Source organism: Leptonotus elevatus, chromosome 21, assembly GCF_054856555.1.
Source record: "Leptonotus elevatus isolate MCC_2025b chromosome 21, RoL_Lele_1.0, whole genome shotgun sequence".
NCBI lineage: Eukaryota > Metazoa > Chordata > Actinopteri > Syngnathiformes > Syngnathidae > Leptonotus > Leptonotus elevatus.
Window position 1 is genome coordinate 5,573,264 of NC_141259.1, and position 17,290 is coordinate 5,590,553.

Genomic DNA, 17,290 nt, shown 5'->3' on the forward strand with positions numbered 1-17,290 from the left:
GAACCATAAAAATATATATATATTTATATAAAAGTCTCCAGTGAGTGGAATATACCCCTTGGAGTTGTTGTGAGATTTTCCACGCAGCGATGAGAAGCACTAGCCAACAGCAGAAGTCTGGGGCCCCTTTAGGCTGGCATCCAGATTGTGGGCTTCTTGGTTTGGATGGATGTTGTGTAAATTGTGGCAACCAGTGTAGATCATGTATTAAAAATATCAAGGTTTCAATAATGGCTAATACAGTCTGTCACAGGTAATGAGCTCTTTTATTGCTTTTTTTGAGCAGCCTTCTAAGCAGGGCACAATATGATTGGTTGCTTGCAAAGTTGAGGAAATGATCTGCCTCTTGCCTGCCCACTTTTAACGTTTCTCATTCTTGGCTAGTGGTGAACGATGCAAGAGGAGGAGAGGGGACAGAGTTGTTTTTAATATCGTACTTAAAAAAAATATGTACATGTGTAGCTGCCAGTGTGTACTAGTTGGCCCCAAGGACAACATGAGTAGCCCACAGGTCTGTTCTAAAAATAGCTCACCAGTGACGAGACACTGTGACTTGCTAAGAAGAATTATAACAAAGGAATGTTGAAATGTATTTAAACTTAACATGGAACATATTTATTAAAGCACCAAATATTCTATATTTTGTTTAAAAATAAAATAGATTGTGTTCAATACTATTTTTATTTACCCAAACATTTCAAGTAAGGACATTTTAGAGCTGTAATTTTAATACCATGATACCGTGATATTTTTTGCTCACAGTTATCATGCCGTCGGAATCATTGTTTACGTTATTGCAAATCTGAAATGCTTGCCCTCACCTGATTCACAGGCAAACGTCTTGGATGTGTCGTCACAGAAGATAATGGCCACGGCGTGCTTCTTGGTCTCTCTCGGCATCCTGCTAATGTTCTTGATATTATGGAGCTCAGTGATCTAGGGAGGACAGAATTGGCAGCGGCACATTAACTCGGTTGAACGCAGTCGACGGCGGCAATGACGCTTAATTGACCCTCTCGTGTCGCTCTGTTGAAAGTGCAATTGTAGTTTAGAGGCTTTTGCACATAAACAATGTCTCTCTTTTGAATCCACGGCATACACGCACACGCGCTTTTAAAGGCCCCATATGACGAGCTGCATCCCCTTTATACCATTTCAGATAATAAAGAGCGCAATCAAAAGCATCTAAATCCCTTAAGCCAGAGATCGATGTCGAATGGGAAAAGACAGAAAAGCAAAAGATTACGTTTAATTGAATATCACCCGTATTTACAGGCTATTTTGTTCTACATGACTCAGCCTTGATGATAGGGCCTATTACATTACTGTAGTCCATCTTGTGTTTACTGCAGGCCTTTTGCCAAGAAGGCTGGGGATGAATTAGCTGGGCTGCAATGTAAAGATTAAAAGCCAGAACCGTGTAATATAAACAAGATATGCAGAAAACGCATTACTTTTTTTGATGCTATAAATGTTGAAAAGACACACTACAATTGAGAGATTACGAGGGAATAATAAAAATGTGAAAGGATGCAATTCCGGTGTTCTTATCGCCCTCCAAGATGGTATCAAAATATTTTATGTACGTGTAGATACAACGCGTGTGTCATCAGGTAAGCGGACACAAAGTAAGCGTCAACAGAGGGAATTTCTGAGCCGTGAATTCGAGCATCCTTCCACTTGTGTGTTTGTAGCAGTATATGAAAGGAAAAAAATTTGGTTGCCTTCCCAGCCTCAGGCACACACAAAAAAGGAATCATTTGAGATGAGTCCCATTTCTCATTCCAGCCGACTCATTATTTTTTTTTGCATTGACTTTAATCTCATATTAGCACCAATATGCTTTGCCTGCAACGCTTACATTACCTTCCAGCCCGGCATTGTTTTTCATTTTTTATAATTGTCAGGAATACTCAAGGCACAAAAACAAAGACCCCAAAACATCGTTTCAGGTGGCTAAAAATATTCTGGATTTGTGTTATTCTGCGTACTGATTCAAGCAAAGAGGGAGAGAGAGAGTATGGAGATGGGGAGAAAAAGTGGTAAAGAAAGCCAATCCTCTTTGTGTTGAGTGTGTAAATCAGCCACCAGTGCAGCCTATTTCCTCCCAAATCACAGTGGCGTCAAATGAAGCCCTCAGACGGGACCTTTCTTGATCTTTGTGGGGATGCATTACCAAGCGCACTGGTGCATGCGCGTGCCCATCGCTCACTTCGGCATCGCTTGTATGAGAAGCCCCGTGTGGCGGCGGAGGGGTGTGTGTAACCACACAGGACGACGGCCCATGTGACAACATGAAAGTTGAAGATGTCTTACTGATTACAGTTCCTACAAGTCGAATTTAAATGATTCTATTGTTTTAAGGATCCTCTTTCGTACGGTTCAGATGATGGAGTGATGGATGGAAAAAATGGGAAATTAGTATCATTTGGGCTCAGTGTGTGTGTGTGTGTTTTTTTTTTTATTACCTTGTGGAAACTCCTAAAGTAGGCGGCCTTTTCATCTGGATACTTCTCCAAGCGCCGTGGCCCTTTACTGGACGCCTTTTTGAATACCAGCCAACATCTTCGGAAGATCTGCCAACAGAGGAAGGTTCTAATTAACTACCTGGAATAAAGCCAACATTCTATATGCTTTTATCGTACGGATGGATGGAGAGAAATATGGGTAAAATCGTGTGCAAAGCTTTTTTTTATTTTTATTTTTTTGTCTATGTAGTTGAAAGGCTATTTGGCTCAAGTGGTATAATATAGCCAATGGATCCTTTGGAAGTCATATGGAATTGTAGGAAATGTGCATGTAAGACTCTTATTTTTAATTAGATGTTCTTGGTCAAACAATCATATTAACAGATTGGACTTTAGTGCACTTGATGTGTGTGTGTATATATATATATATATATATATATATATACACACTCAGTACTGGCCAAAAGTTTGGACGCACCTTCTCATTCAATCCATGCTTTCTTTATTCATGAGTATGTACATTGTAGATCAAAACTATGACGACAACGATGACAACTAACGAACACATTTGGAGTTATGTACCTAACAAACAAAAAAAAAAAGGTGAAAATAATCCAATAAATAAATAGCCATCCTTTTTCGCGGATTACTTTTTTTGCACATTCTTGGCATTCTCTCGCTTCAAAAGGTAGTCACCTGAAAGGGTTTTCCAAACGTCTTTAAGGAGTTCCCAGAGGTAAGAATGTCAAGAGTATGCCAAAAAAGTAACCAGAGCAAAGGATGGCTATTTTGAAGAATCTATAATATAAAACATGTTTTCAGTTTTGATGCCCTCAGGGAGAATCTCCAAAGTAACCAGTCATGAGAATAAAGTAAATGCATTGAATAAGAAAGTGTGTCCAAACTTAAGGCCTGTACTGTATAAAAAATAAATAAACAAACGTTTCTATTCAATTATCTTGGTTTCAGTTGTTTACAGCCATTTTTGACAAAAATGCTTTTATTTGTTTTGGTTTCCCCTAAAATTGGATTACATAAAGTGTTTTTAAAAATTGTATATTCATGAGTGTCATATAAAATTAAAATGGCCATGAGATGAATTCACGTTTCATATATCATTTACAAAAATATGTTGGCTGCGGTGAATTATTTCAAAATAATATGACTAGTTTTGTTCATTCATTTAACTTCCACATTTAATTAGTAAATCATTAATAGCTCAAATCTGTTTTGATGCTTCAAGATCTTTTTAACGGGACAGTTATGCAAGTTATGCTTCATTTCATAACGCAGTGTTTTAACTGTTACACAACACAAAGCACATTGCACACATTGCACACACGCACTGGGCTTGCAGATTATTGTACATCGTATTGATTACTGGATCACTCTGCCTTATCCACTAGCTGAAGATGAGACAAATACTGAGTGCGGGTTTTCAGCTGAGCACAAGCAGAAATATGTTTCTATCCGTCTTCCTCTTGAATCAAACACCAATTTTTTGACCCTCGTGTTAAATCGTGTTTACGTTTCTTATTTTTGCTTTGTGTAAAGCCAAACTTTATTAAATTGTACACAAACGATTTATCACAGGTACAACAGTTAGTCAAATGAGAATTTTAAAAGCAGTTTTTGATTAGAGGTGCCATGATGTGTATCTGTACAGAACCGTTCTGCACAGTGGTCTTGGTTCGATGCTGACTGTATCAAACAATATGCATTTTTCAACAACTCCAGCCCACTATGGCAGAGCTAACAAATGTTATGGATAGTCCATATTTTGTTATGGAAATCACAGAAAGCTAACTTGTTGGATGTGTTTTCTTGATTATCTATCAACTATTCTGAAATATGTCAAGCAGTATTTTAGTCAAGTCATCTTTATTTATATAACGCTTTCAAACAGCCTTAGCTGTCAAAGCACTTTGTAGAAACACAACATAAAAACAAACATAACATAAAACATTCACAGACATACAATCACAACAAACGTTTTTTTCAAATCTACACAATATTTGATGTTTGAAGCAGTTATGAATGAAAGAGGAGAGAACCAGTCTCCTTTCAGCAGTTGATCAGAGACGTGATCACAACATGCATGACGTCACACACTTCTGCTACGAGCTAAGTTTGCTACAAGTTAGGTCGTAAACAAGCGGCTGCTACATACACACACAAAAAAGTGTTTTGATATCAAGAACGTTATTTCAAAGACTATTCTTGTAACCATACCAAAACGTGTAAGACAAAACAGAATGGAAGTACAGTGCTTAATTGTGGAGTCATTTCTTCAAGATGGAGTACAATCAGCAAGTTGTATAAAATCAACCAAATTTAAAATGATCACTTTTTCAATCATGTAAATTGCGTCACCTTGATCTTATGGTGTATGGTCGATTGTATAAGGGTTCAAATTTTGTCAATTGTGTGGAATTGATTAATTCATGTCTGGAAACTCAAAAAAAATGGCATCCACTACTTGGCTGCAAACACAAACTAAAAAAAATGCCAATTAATCAGTTAATTGTTTTTTTATTTTTCCTCTTTGGACCATCAGTGAAATTGAGTGTGCCCATGTTTAGAAGAGACTACATTCAACAGCATTTTCCAAATGGTCAATGTGCAAAAAGCTTGATGGAGATCCAACAGTGCAGTCGAGCGAGCCATGGCAAATAGAGTCCATAGTAGTTTTCTATGTTTAAGACCATGATCCTTCTATTTCCTGGTGGAGACAGCCGCTATCACTCCGCCAGATGTATGATTGCCTCGGGCCATGCGGTCGTGTTGGGAAACCATAGACGCACAATTAATTTGTTTACTCTGCTGCAGTACTTCATAAAGGGCCTGCTGAGTTCAACTTGGCACTTTAATAGTAATTGACTGGAGTGGATCCCTGGGTCCTTATCGGTCTGCCTTGATGGGCCTCCATCCCAGTTAAGTGTTGCCCAGGCCCATTATCAACAGCAAACAACAGAAAAACTGTGCGTGCAACACTCTGTAATGCACTGTGGATCCGTCCCTGAATAGTCTATAAAATGCTTTAAAGATGCGAGGAAACAAAAAACGATTTAGAATCTTAATTCCGACTAGCGTCCACAAAAATAAAGTCAGCTTTTAGAGGAACCCAAGAAGAATATCCATAGTGACAATGAACAATAACACATCTGTGCTTTTTAAGCAGTAAATGCAATCCTACGTTGCCTCGTGGGTGCTCCAGTCAGAGGAGCCCTGCATGCCGCACAAAGTAATTCACCCTAGGAGTGCTGAGATTAAGTAATTATACCGGCACAAAAGGAAGCTCAATAAAATAGCTTGTGCATAATAGGAACTAGGGGATATGAATGGAGAGGGTTTAATTTAGTCCGTTCTACAGTTGTCAATGCTTTGTCAAGTCCGTCGTACTCTCAGGCTGTCGGTGGGTCTTATTCAGACACTCTTAGACTGATTGTAATTACAGAGATGTGAATGAGGCTCTGCTGGTTTGATGTGACTCATTTAATGCTAGAACATTGTAGGGCACACAGTGAGGCGCTGAAAACCAATTCACGAGCTACGGGAACATACACACACATAAGAGAGAAAGCACTAAAAACAAAGTAATGATAAAAAGACAACGATGCTCAAAATAAAATGTGCCCGGTCTATCATTTGCAGCGTTGCTTTGCATTTCCACCTCCACCCCTCTTATATAATAACCATGTGCTTCATCAGCCAAAGGAGAAAAGGCTTAGCTCCCTCCCTACTCACAAAAAGCTGAGAACTCACAACTTTCGACAAACTGCTATGAAGAAAGTCAATGTCCATATTGTCTTTGGGCCTACACCAAGTTGATGTTGTTTGTATGAATATAATAGAACAGGGGCCCACTCAACCAGCTTTGAAGGAACAGCCCACATCATTTCAAAGAAACACGCAACAAGTGGATGCCCACATAAGCAACAGCTTGGGCAGTTTGGCCACTAAAACTATCTAGAACTTTCTAACATTGCGTGACCCATTTTGCTCTTTACAATAATGTTCTATGCAGCTCCACTGGTCTAAATACGGTATTCTGATTAATATTACGTTTTGGGCAATGAAAAACACGTATTTTGTTGACGTTTGACCAATGACAAGAAACTTTTAAAAAATTGACAGACTAAGCATTGCCGGTTTCGGTCCATCAATGTAATTATTAATCCATCAATGACCGAATGCCCATTTTTCTGACAAATGACGGAAACATTGGCGGATGGCAATATCACTGATAAATGACGAATGATGGATTGACAATTAAATTGTGGTTCGGCTTGAAATATCGACCGATTGACAATGACGGACACTCAAAATTCATTGACACGCCCACCTTTCCGTTTTTATCCATCTCATGGGGCGGCCATTTTGCTACTTGCTGTCAACAGAAAATGACATCACTTTTACTTAAGGCTCAGGTAACGACCAGTCACGCCTCACCAGTTTTCTGAGATTGGTCATATGACGTTTGCAAGATGAGCTGTGATTGGTCGTTACCTGAGCCCCAGGGAACTTTTCAGTTGACAGCAAGTGGCAAAAAGGCTGCCCCTTGAGATGGATTTGACTGCTTAATTCATATTCCACAAACGCAATATTAATGGGGGCGCATACCACATATTGCAAAGAACATTTTTGGGTTGACTTCCCCTTTAAAGAGTAATATATGGGTTAAAAAAAAACATATCACGGATGGATGGGTTGAAGCTTTCTTTATCTCTCGTTCTAATCCTTTCTTGGGGTTTCATCTTTTTGGTTATGCCCTTCTGTATCACCTAATCAGCTATTTATATTCCCCTTTGTCTTACCCAGCTGTCTCAATGAGCAAGTGTGCATTTTTCAGTAGGTCTTTGTTCCTAGTAACAGGCTGTCATATTTCTGGTAGTCACATTTTTGTGCCATGTATCATCTATTGAGTTTCACTTTCAGAAATTGTGGCTTACATTGCGACATTTTATCTCCTAAAATATTTGTTGCTGTTTAGTGTGTCACTCAACTATGGCAGTTATTATCTTCAGATCCACAAGTAAACCTTGACACTAGGAACAGATTAAACGGCACAAAATCAGCAACTTGTTGTCAAACTAATCTGGAGTCTATTGAATTTATTTAACCAGACCACCAGGCACATTTGAATCACATTCAACTGTGAGCGAGCAGAGTTCCAGTAAAATCCATTCCGTGCTTATTTTGGGGCCAGATAAAAGAAGCGACATTTGGCAGTGACACTCTCAACAAATAAACATGAACTCTAAAACTTTACCTTTACCTTTCATCTTCTCGGTAGGCCCAGTCCTCAAATCTGATTCATGTGTTGGTGAAAATCTTCACACAAGCCCCCCCACCCTCCAAGTTAAAACAAAATTGCTGGTTATATGTATCCAGCATATCGAAGTCTCTGGAAGGCTCCATTAGCAATGTGACCCAATAGATGAGATGATAATTTCAGTGAACAGCAAAAATCAGGGAGTCATAATCAGCGGGTCAAAACGATCAAAAATAATGAGCAGATTTACATTCTGAGCAATGGGATGTACCCACACAACAGCAGAATACAAATTGGGTCATTAAAATTTAACACTTAATTATCACAATCTCAGAATGATTTATTAAAGAAATATTTTTTCAACACTCGAGTTTAATGAGTTTCCTTGGTGCATGTGGATAGCTCGTAAACTAAAAACCTAACTCAATGACTATTTGGGAGGGATTGAAAGTGAATACAAAAGATATATACATTAGTAAATTTGATTTAGCAGACAAACAGTACTGTAAATGCACAGATAGCTACATTGATTCAACTGTATTTGTACTTTAACTTTTGTCATCTTTTTTAATTATAAATAAATAAAAATAAAATTAATTAATCCGCTCCAGCTGATTTCACCAAAAATATTTAAGTCTAACAAATAAAGTTGGCATTTTAAAAGATTGGATACATTATGATTAAAACCTTGCGTTGTATATAAAATAAGGGAGTCATTTTGCAGCTCTAAGTGCATCTGTGGATGATTTTTCACTGTTGGAAAAACAACAACATCAGCACGCCGAGCTTGTCAGCGTGTAAAATGGGCATCGGTGAAAGTAGCCAGCTGCAGAGAACATTTCAAGGACAATCTTTTCACTTTTAGGGGAGGTCTGTCTGAAGCAAGGCAAACACTTCAGGAGGCGTTTGGCAAAGTAGGACGGGTTCATGAAAACCAGGTCACCTGCTGAATAAAATGAGCATCTCGCAAAAAGGGCTGTAGCCTAAATGTGACAGGTACGAGGAGGCATACCACTTCGCAAATAACCGTCTCAGATCAGATGAGAAAATCTGCAGATGAGAGAAAGCAGATATTGATAGTTATAAGTAGGGACTTGGTATGCACTTATTTAAGACACATGCTTTGGATTCATCACTAGAACTGGGTATTGATTTGAGATTTCCAAAATCGATTTGATTCACAAGGGCCCAATTAAATTCACTGTGATTGATTTTCCATTCAGTTAAGGATTTCATGCAGGATATTTATAATATATATAGTTTTTTTGTATCTGTTTCCGTTTAGCAGCAATTAGCATTAGAATATAGGCAAGTTTCATCATTATTCACAAATCTTGTTTAAAACGCTGGGGAAAATACTTTTTTTGCAACATGGCCCTGGTTGATCTCTTATACTCTGCTGCCACCTGCAGGCCCTATTTGTAATAACTACCATTACTTTAAGCTTTCTCTTCAGTTCAGAGGCTGCATCAAAGTCTTCTGTTGCTCTAGCATAAAAAAAAAAAAAAGCATAAATACATCTTTGGGACCATGGTAATATTTAAAATTGAACGTATTTATACGTTTTTAGGAGCAAATCAGTTAATTTTAATTGACCTTAACGGTAAATTTCAAGAAAACAGCAATATGCACAAAAAATAGGGAAACATTAGGGGAAAATATGTATTAAAAGGTTTTACGTAATTTATGGTTTCATGAATCAATATTGTGCTATGAAAAGAAAAAATGATTTGATTTGATTAATCTATTTATTTTTAAACCCAGCCCTATTCATCACCGGGTTTGACTATTTCTGTTATGGAGGTGGCTAAAGAGTAAGATTGAAATGTAGGGCGAAGCAATGTGTCGATAACAATACAAAACCTTCCAATAGAGGTTAGATTGCACTTGGGAGTTTATTGATGGCTCCTGCTTAGTTTCACCTGAGTAAAACACGGATTCAGCCAGGAGGCAACTCGGGCTTATAAATCAATTAAGTCTTAAAATGGGGATAAGACAGAAGACTGTTTGGAGTAGAAACAGATTTAATTGCAGAATCAATGAGGCAAGTATCCTTTAGATGGACATTTGATTAAATTGCCTTGATCTTGGAAAATAAACAATCCATTAATCGTTTGAGTCTTGTTTTGATGCCAGGGTTGTATTGGGCAAAATAATGCTTCCTGCAGGGGTTGACAGTCACAGCAAAATAGTTCCAACTAGATCTGCTGGGCCAAATCGTGTACTTCATTTTGCTTCAAGACATGATTAATCAACAATCAATTTAACACGATCCATAGAATTCCTAATGATTTTGCTTTTCCTGCATCTGGAACAATGTTGCTTCCAGTACCGTATTGCTGATGTTAATTGTGGCAATAAATCATTGAAAGCTCAATTTAGGCACCCTATACTGTATGTTTTATTATCAGAATCTACCACATGGAAGAGGGTGTGGCTTGTCAAATTTAGAAGCTATTTGGAGGCTTTAATCATTTTTGAAGTGGTCTCAAAAACACAGTCTCATTCACATCACAGACTTGTGCAATTATTGAGAAACTGTCTCCCCTCTCAATAATTTATGGTCCGTATTCAAGCCAAACAGACAAATCACTCATCATTTGGACGAACCAAGGAGCTGTCTAAAGAGATGAGAATGATTTCCAATGACAGCCCTCTTCAAGTGAATGACTAATCACACAAGAGAATAAAATAGCAGTCTATTGGACTCTCCAGAGTACAAGTGAATATTGAAAGGTAAACGCGTTACCTTGGAGGCACAAATGTGCCGCCTCCTCTTTGGATCTTTCAAAGAAATTCTGACAAATGTGGGAAGGTTTTTTTACCCTCCTGATGATTCCTGTGCCCTGTAAAGTATAATTTAAAGATGATTGCTGCGCCACTCGCTGAAAAGACCTTGCACAAGAGCACTTAAATCAGAATAGATAACTCTTAGGCTTGATGGCAACCAGCTTTTTAGCATGTCCATTATGGGGATATTTTACATGTATTAAGAACAGTAACAAATGCATTGATAAACCTTGTCATTTGTTTTAAGACAGTGGTCCTTACCCTTGTTGGAGGTACCGAACCCCACCAGTTTCCTATGCACATTCACCAAACCCTTCTTTATTGAAAAATAAAATGTGCATTTTTGTTTTTAAGATGAAATTCAGGGGCAACAGATCCAATGAAAACAGCAGAGGCCTAAGAATTCAACCCTGTGGAACACCATATGTTCCATTACACTAGGGGTGGGAAGATACGGGTAACTCACGATTCAATACTGTGACGATATGTGGCCCACGATAACAATAATATCACGATACGCTATAACTAAGGTATTTGATATATTGCCAGAAATGTTATCAACGATAAATCACGATATTCAGCATGTGAGCGACAGTGGAAACTTGTCGATTGTTCTTCTTCGTCAATTGTGTCTAGACACCAGTTCTTCGCCACTGCTTCTGCCTACTTTACCACCATTTAGTTAGTGTTTATAAAACACTTTTGCCCATTAAATAATAAAAAAAAATAAACTCAAAATGTCTAATTTGGTCGTTGAGGATTTAGGAACACAACTTTAAGTGCAATAAGAGGCAGATACGTTTGTATTTTATACATTGTCCATGTGTAAAATAAGGTATTAACTGCTTGTGTTCCTAAAATCTAAACGGCAATATTTGACATTTTGAGTTGAATGTTTTTATTTTTTTATTTATAAAATGTATGAAGACAAAGTTCTATTATCTTTTCTTTTCTTTTTTATAATGAAAAATAATGAAATGCAATTTAAGGCACATTCCCTTCCTTTAAACATGGAGAGTGAATTACAAAGTAGCCTAGGTCCAGGATATTGAAAAAGTAAAGAAAAGGTCAAGAAAGCAAGCCAGGTAAGTGTCACTCATTACTGTTGCCAGCTCTTTTTTGCGTTTTGCACTTCAGAGCTGCCGTATCAGCCAGACACTAATGCTAACACTAGCTGCTAGCCACTAACGTCGGAGACTTGAGCTGTATCATACAATGAAGGCATACCGGTAATTAACAAGCGGTTTCTTAGTGTCCTAAATTAGCGATTAAATATACTTCCGGGGTGGTATTGTGATAATGTTGGTAGAAAATACGTAATTTCAATAAAAACTTAAGTCAACACGTCAAAAAGGAAGTCAAGTTGGCGGTCACGTCGCCGCACAGGCCGACTTCAAAGTAAAAGCCCATCAAGGCAATTGCTGTCGCATCAACATATTGTTTGGTAAAGCTTTATTTTTTAAGTTAGCCTTAGTGTTGGCGGCGTGTTACGTTGTGTATGTTTCCAGCTTCATTGACATGTCTGAATGACGGGGTAAATCCATTATGTGCGTTGCTGTCATAAAATACCAATACCGCTGTTAGTGTATCGATATATTTATTGCAACAGAAAGCACAACAATATATTGCAATATCGACCCCCCCCACCCCACCCCTACATTGCACATGTAAATTCATATTGCACATAATCATCAGACCACTTTCTTTTTTGGGAGGGAATACAATAATAAAGAAATCACACAACATACCATCATCACAGCAGCATTGTTAGTTTCAAATGCAATAACAAAAAAATGTTTGCCTTAATTGGTGTGACTGTCACCTCTGCCTTCAGACATAACACTCAACCTGCCAACAACACATATCCCCCCTACTTGTGCCTAAATATATTTTCCGCTACATGTCAAATGTTTGGACATCCCGTAATTTTGTAATTCTCCCCCGACTACAGCTGTTGGCAGGATGGCGAGCCAGCCGTGCCCCAGTTAATCATAGATTAGTTTATCTGGGCCATTCCAAATCCTGGTGTGTGTAATGCAGTGCTACCTCAGCAGCAAGTAATCACTGCCCCCTATTCCTTCCTGAAGACACAGACTTCCCCCAGCTTACTTTCTCTCTAGCCTCGAATCCTCGGTGTGTGTTCTATCATTGCCATTGCCCACTTCTCTCTCCAGTTTATATGCATGATTAGGCATTCTCATCTAACATGCATGAGCCACACCGCTGCCAAAATATCATTTCAAAAGCCTTATTTCATTCGTTAAGGCCTTGGTGTGACTATGGGGCGCAATTCAAAGGCAAACTGAGGATTCCTGTCACAATGTGGCAAAAAGAAAGCAAAGAAAGAAAGAAAAGGGTCCATCCAGTATGACAAGGACTGCAAGGGCAGACATTTTTTTTAAAAGAACTAACCATGAGACAGGTCATCAATTCAGAAAAAAATCTCACTAAAAAGGAGACATGAAAGAAATATGAGGACCAAGAGGAAATAAAGATTGCTTAAACGATAATTGCGACTCTTGAATCTCTAAATCCTTGTCCCGAGTTAATGTGACCCAGAGAGCCACAATGACCATATTATTGGAAAATGTGCCAGGTTCAAATGAACCAGAATTATTCATTAAAAGAAAACGGTGCAGAAGTGCATAGTGCACTTTTTAGTGTTGGAATTCCAATTGGCCGCATCTCCATATGTGAATTCAGATTAAATGATGCTTTTAAAATGAATTAACAGCCGTAAAATTTCTGACAATGGTGGATTCAGCGTTTTATCGACCACTTCTTGCATTACACTTTAAATTAAAAAAAATTGCATATTCATATGACAACTGACTGAAACATTGCTTTTGTTTTTTATTCCACCCATGATTTGGAATCCAACAATGCAATCACGTAGCTGAATTTATTTTCATAATCACTGCATTCGAACGCTACTCACCAGCAAGCTAATTCAAAGGTTGTCGCACGGCACACATCTGGAAGTACTCGTTTGATTTTGCCGTGACAAAATAACATGAGATGAAATTAGTGCAGTCGTGCCATCTCTTTATCCTTTGTAGTAATAATATATTTAGAGCTGCATCGATTAATCGATTAATTGACAATTGTTTGCCAATCAAATGAATTGATAATTGTTTTTGATAATCAATTCATCATTTAGAGACCTATAATTGTCCAAACGTTCAGAATTTCAGCCTCTCAACAGTAAATATCCTCAGGTTTCTTTAGTCCTCAATGGATGGACTACAGACTCATTCTCATTGTGTTGAATCAAAGTAACACATTTAAATACATCTGTTGTAACTTTGGAAATCAATGATCAATATTTTAACGAATTTTGTGATGTTACCAACCAAACCAGTAAGTGATTCATGCGGATTAAGATTGTGACTGCAATAAACATTGCTAACAACAAAGCAATGTGCGTCTTTTAACTGTGTGTGCCGAAAATATGGATGAAAAGCATCTTTCGAAGCATGATTTTCGCCAGCTCGTCACATACTTTGCACAGGCACAGTGAGGGGAAAGTGAGTCAGAGCTTGGGAAATCCAGTTATACTTCAGTGAGATAACTGTCTGGGCTGACCGAGATATTCAGTTATCCATTCATGTGACGCTCGTCCAAGCTTGAGAGCTGCCAATCGTTACCATTCTTCGCTGCACGGCTAACGACGGCCCGCAAAGCATAAAATCGGCCGTGATTCAAAAATCAGACTAGAAAAACAGCTCATTTCCAATTACAAATCATACAACCTTTAGATTGTTTGAATTTAGAGGTTCCGCTGTACGGCTACATCTTAACTGTATTCTCTGTTAGTGCTACATTTTGTCGTTTTGTGAAGACGTTTTTTTTATTTATTAGTGGTAATAAAATACATTTATAGCAAAGACCAAGGTTGAGTTCTCCGTGGTCTATGATGATGGCGGTTCTAAATGTGCTTTTCAACAAGATCATATATTTTATTGGTTTAATATGCCGGGTTTGTCAGATAAGACTGCAGATTACTGAAGATAGACACACGCGGGAAGAAAGGGTTACACCGTGGGCATCGCAAGCCGATAATTTACCCTCACTTCACAAGTTATTACAACCTATTTTATTCATTATTGATTGCAGCCAAGCTAGCATCTATATTTTTTTGCTTACACTTACAAGAGGCCACGGTGTGCTCACATGCATGTATAAAACATTACTAGCAAGGAATAATTTCCCTTTAAGTCATCGCCATGACAACTGCCTGCTCTTTAGCCATCCCTCATTCAAACCTCTTTATGTATTACTGCTTTTCTAGGCAATCCTTTGTGCACACAAACACCCAAACACACAGTAATTTCTATTTAATCCATGCACCAGTCCGACAATAACATGCAGACAAAGACGGATTTGACTTTGGCACGAAGAGAGAGAGACGGCAACAATTTAGTACAGTGTTATTTTCTTAAAAGGGACTGGGATGAGTTGTCCAATCATGTGAAACGTTTAGCCAAGCTGAATGATCAACTGAACTGTATATATAAAAGATGAGAGTGAACTCCAAATGCGCAAGAGAACAAACTTCTTTGAAGGTTTCCAAGCAGTGAGGGCAAAGGCGTATTAATCAGGATGTTGCTACATGTATTGCCTGAGGCTTCTAAGATTTGTATTAAGGCCAACAAGGGAGCAAATATAGTGGATCCTTCAACTTTTACCATCACAAAACATTAAATATGGTGAATTTTTGCATAAATAATTGTAAATCAAGTGCAAAAGTAACTAAGCTAGTCACCGCTAATAACAGCAAAATGAGGACCTGAAAGGTTCAGTTCAGTGGATCTTAACCTGGGTTCGATCGAACCCCAGGGGTTCAGTGAGTCAGTCTCAAGGGTTCAGCGGAGATCAAGACAAACACCTGACTCAAATTATTCATGATGATACGCCACACTTGGCCAAAAATGGCTGCAGGTGATCACGCTACATTGCTTGGCCTATCTGTGCTACAGGGAATTTGGATCGTTCAGTAGTCGACTTGTGGCTGTTGTGATGGTACGTCATGTGATTTCTTTATTAGTGTAATTGCTTCATACTATGTCAAGCATAAAAAGAAAGTGATCAGACAAATATGTGCAATATGAATTCACATGTATAACGGAGCATACGGTGTTCCACAGGGTTCAATTCTGGGGCCTCTGCTGTTTTCATTGTATCTGCTGCCCATGGGTTTCATCTAAAACACAAAACAAAACTCTGGTATTTTTAAAGAGTTGAGTTGAGCAAAAAAAAAATCTAAAACACAACTGATACTTCATTTATTTTTTGTTTAAATTACAAACAAAAATGAAAAAATGCAGGGAAGTCCCAGTTTAAGCAGCATCTCTTAGAAAATTCAGTGAAATTTTAAATAAATACAGTGCTGCTCAAAAGTTAGTGAACCCTGCAGGCATGGTCAGATTTTTTGTATAAAATATTAAAATAACCTTATTAAATGTTTAGTCATACCCCAATCTACAATGCTGACGTTGAAAATAATGGACTTGAACAAAAAGAATGATAATATTGTCATTCATTATTGAGCAAAAGTTGTTGATTTAAGAAAAACTCAGATTTCATGGGTGCAAAAGTATGTGAACCTCTCACTTAATCAGACATTGCACCTCCTTTTGCAATGATAACTTCATCCAAACACTTTCTTTAGTGACTTATCTGTCTTTCACATCTACTTTGAGGGATTTTTGCCACTCTTCCTTGCAAAATGCAGCCAATTGAGAGAGGTTGGATGGGCGTCTAGCATAAACTGCCACAGTATTTTGAAAGAAGTTAAGTCAGGATTTTAACTGGACACATCCAGAATCTTGTTGTTCTTCAGCCATTCCTTGGTTGTATTGTTGGAATGCTTTGAATTACTGTCATGTTGCATGATCCATCGTCTACCAGGCTGTAACTTCACAAAGAACGGCTTCAGGTTATGATCCAGGATTTCACAATATTCCTCTGAATTCATGATTCCCTGGACTACGTGGAGCTGTCCAGGCCCTGAGGATGAAAAGCCAGCACAGAACTTAACATTCTCACCACCCTGCTTCACTGTAGGGAGAAGGTTCTTTTGCTGGTATGCAGTGTTGAATTTCACCAAACATGACATGTTCAATTTTGGACTCATCTGTGCACAGAAGGGACTTTCAAAAAGCTTCAGGTTTGTCCAGGTACTCTCTGACAAATTTGAGATGGGCAGCTTTGATCTTTTTTGTGAGCAGAGGCTTCGACCTAGCAAGCTTTCCATGAAAGCCTTGTCGATTGACTTTTCTTCTGATTGTTGAAGCATGCACGTGTCCCAGATGCAGCAAAAGGGGTATGTAAATCCCTTGATGTGATGTTCGAGAGAGGCTTTTTACCTGAATTATCATTTTTCTTGTGGTTCTTGCTGATATTTTTAGAAGGTCATCCACTTCTAGGCAGGACTGTAGTAATTTTCACTGTTCTCTAGTTGCAAATGATCTGCTTCACAGTGGAATGATGAAGCAAATTTTTTTAGATGACTTAATAGCTTTCCCCAGACAGATGTGCTGTGACTGAGGTCCCCTGAGATTTCTCTTCCTCTCAGCATGACTGACCTGTATGAGTTGACCTACGTAACACTAAAGTGATATGGTTTTGTCTCTGTTTCAGTCAGTGATAGACAATTTCTTCGCTGGTCCATTTCAGTTGTTAGTTTAGCTACCAATTGGTCTTACCTGATCCTACTTGACTGCTTGTTTTAAGCAAATCAGCTCAGGGTTCACTT

At 38.3% G+C, this 17,290-nt stretch overlaps 1 protein-coding gene across 1 annotated transcript in view; it reads right to left on the reverse strand.

Annotated features, from left to right (window-relative positions):
- dok6 (docking protein 6) overlaps positions 1-17,290 on the reverse strand; it is a 56,113-nt gene that overhangs the window by 16,867 nt on the left and 21,956 nt on the right. The window contains exons 2-3 of the mRNA XM_086065522.1: positions 2,469-2,576; positions 822-936 (exon numbers count right to left, since the gene is read on the reverse strand). Of these exons, the coding sequence (XP_085921648.1) occupies positions 822-936; positions 2,469-2,576 (223 nt within the window). The remainder of the gene's footprint in view (positions 1-821; positions 937-2,468; positions 2,577-17,290) is intronic.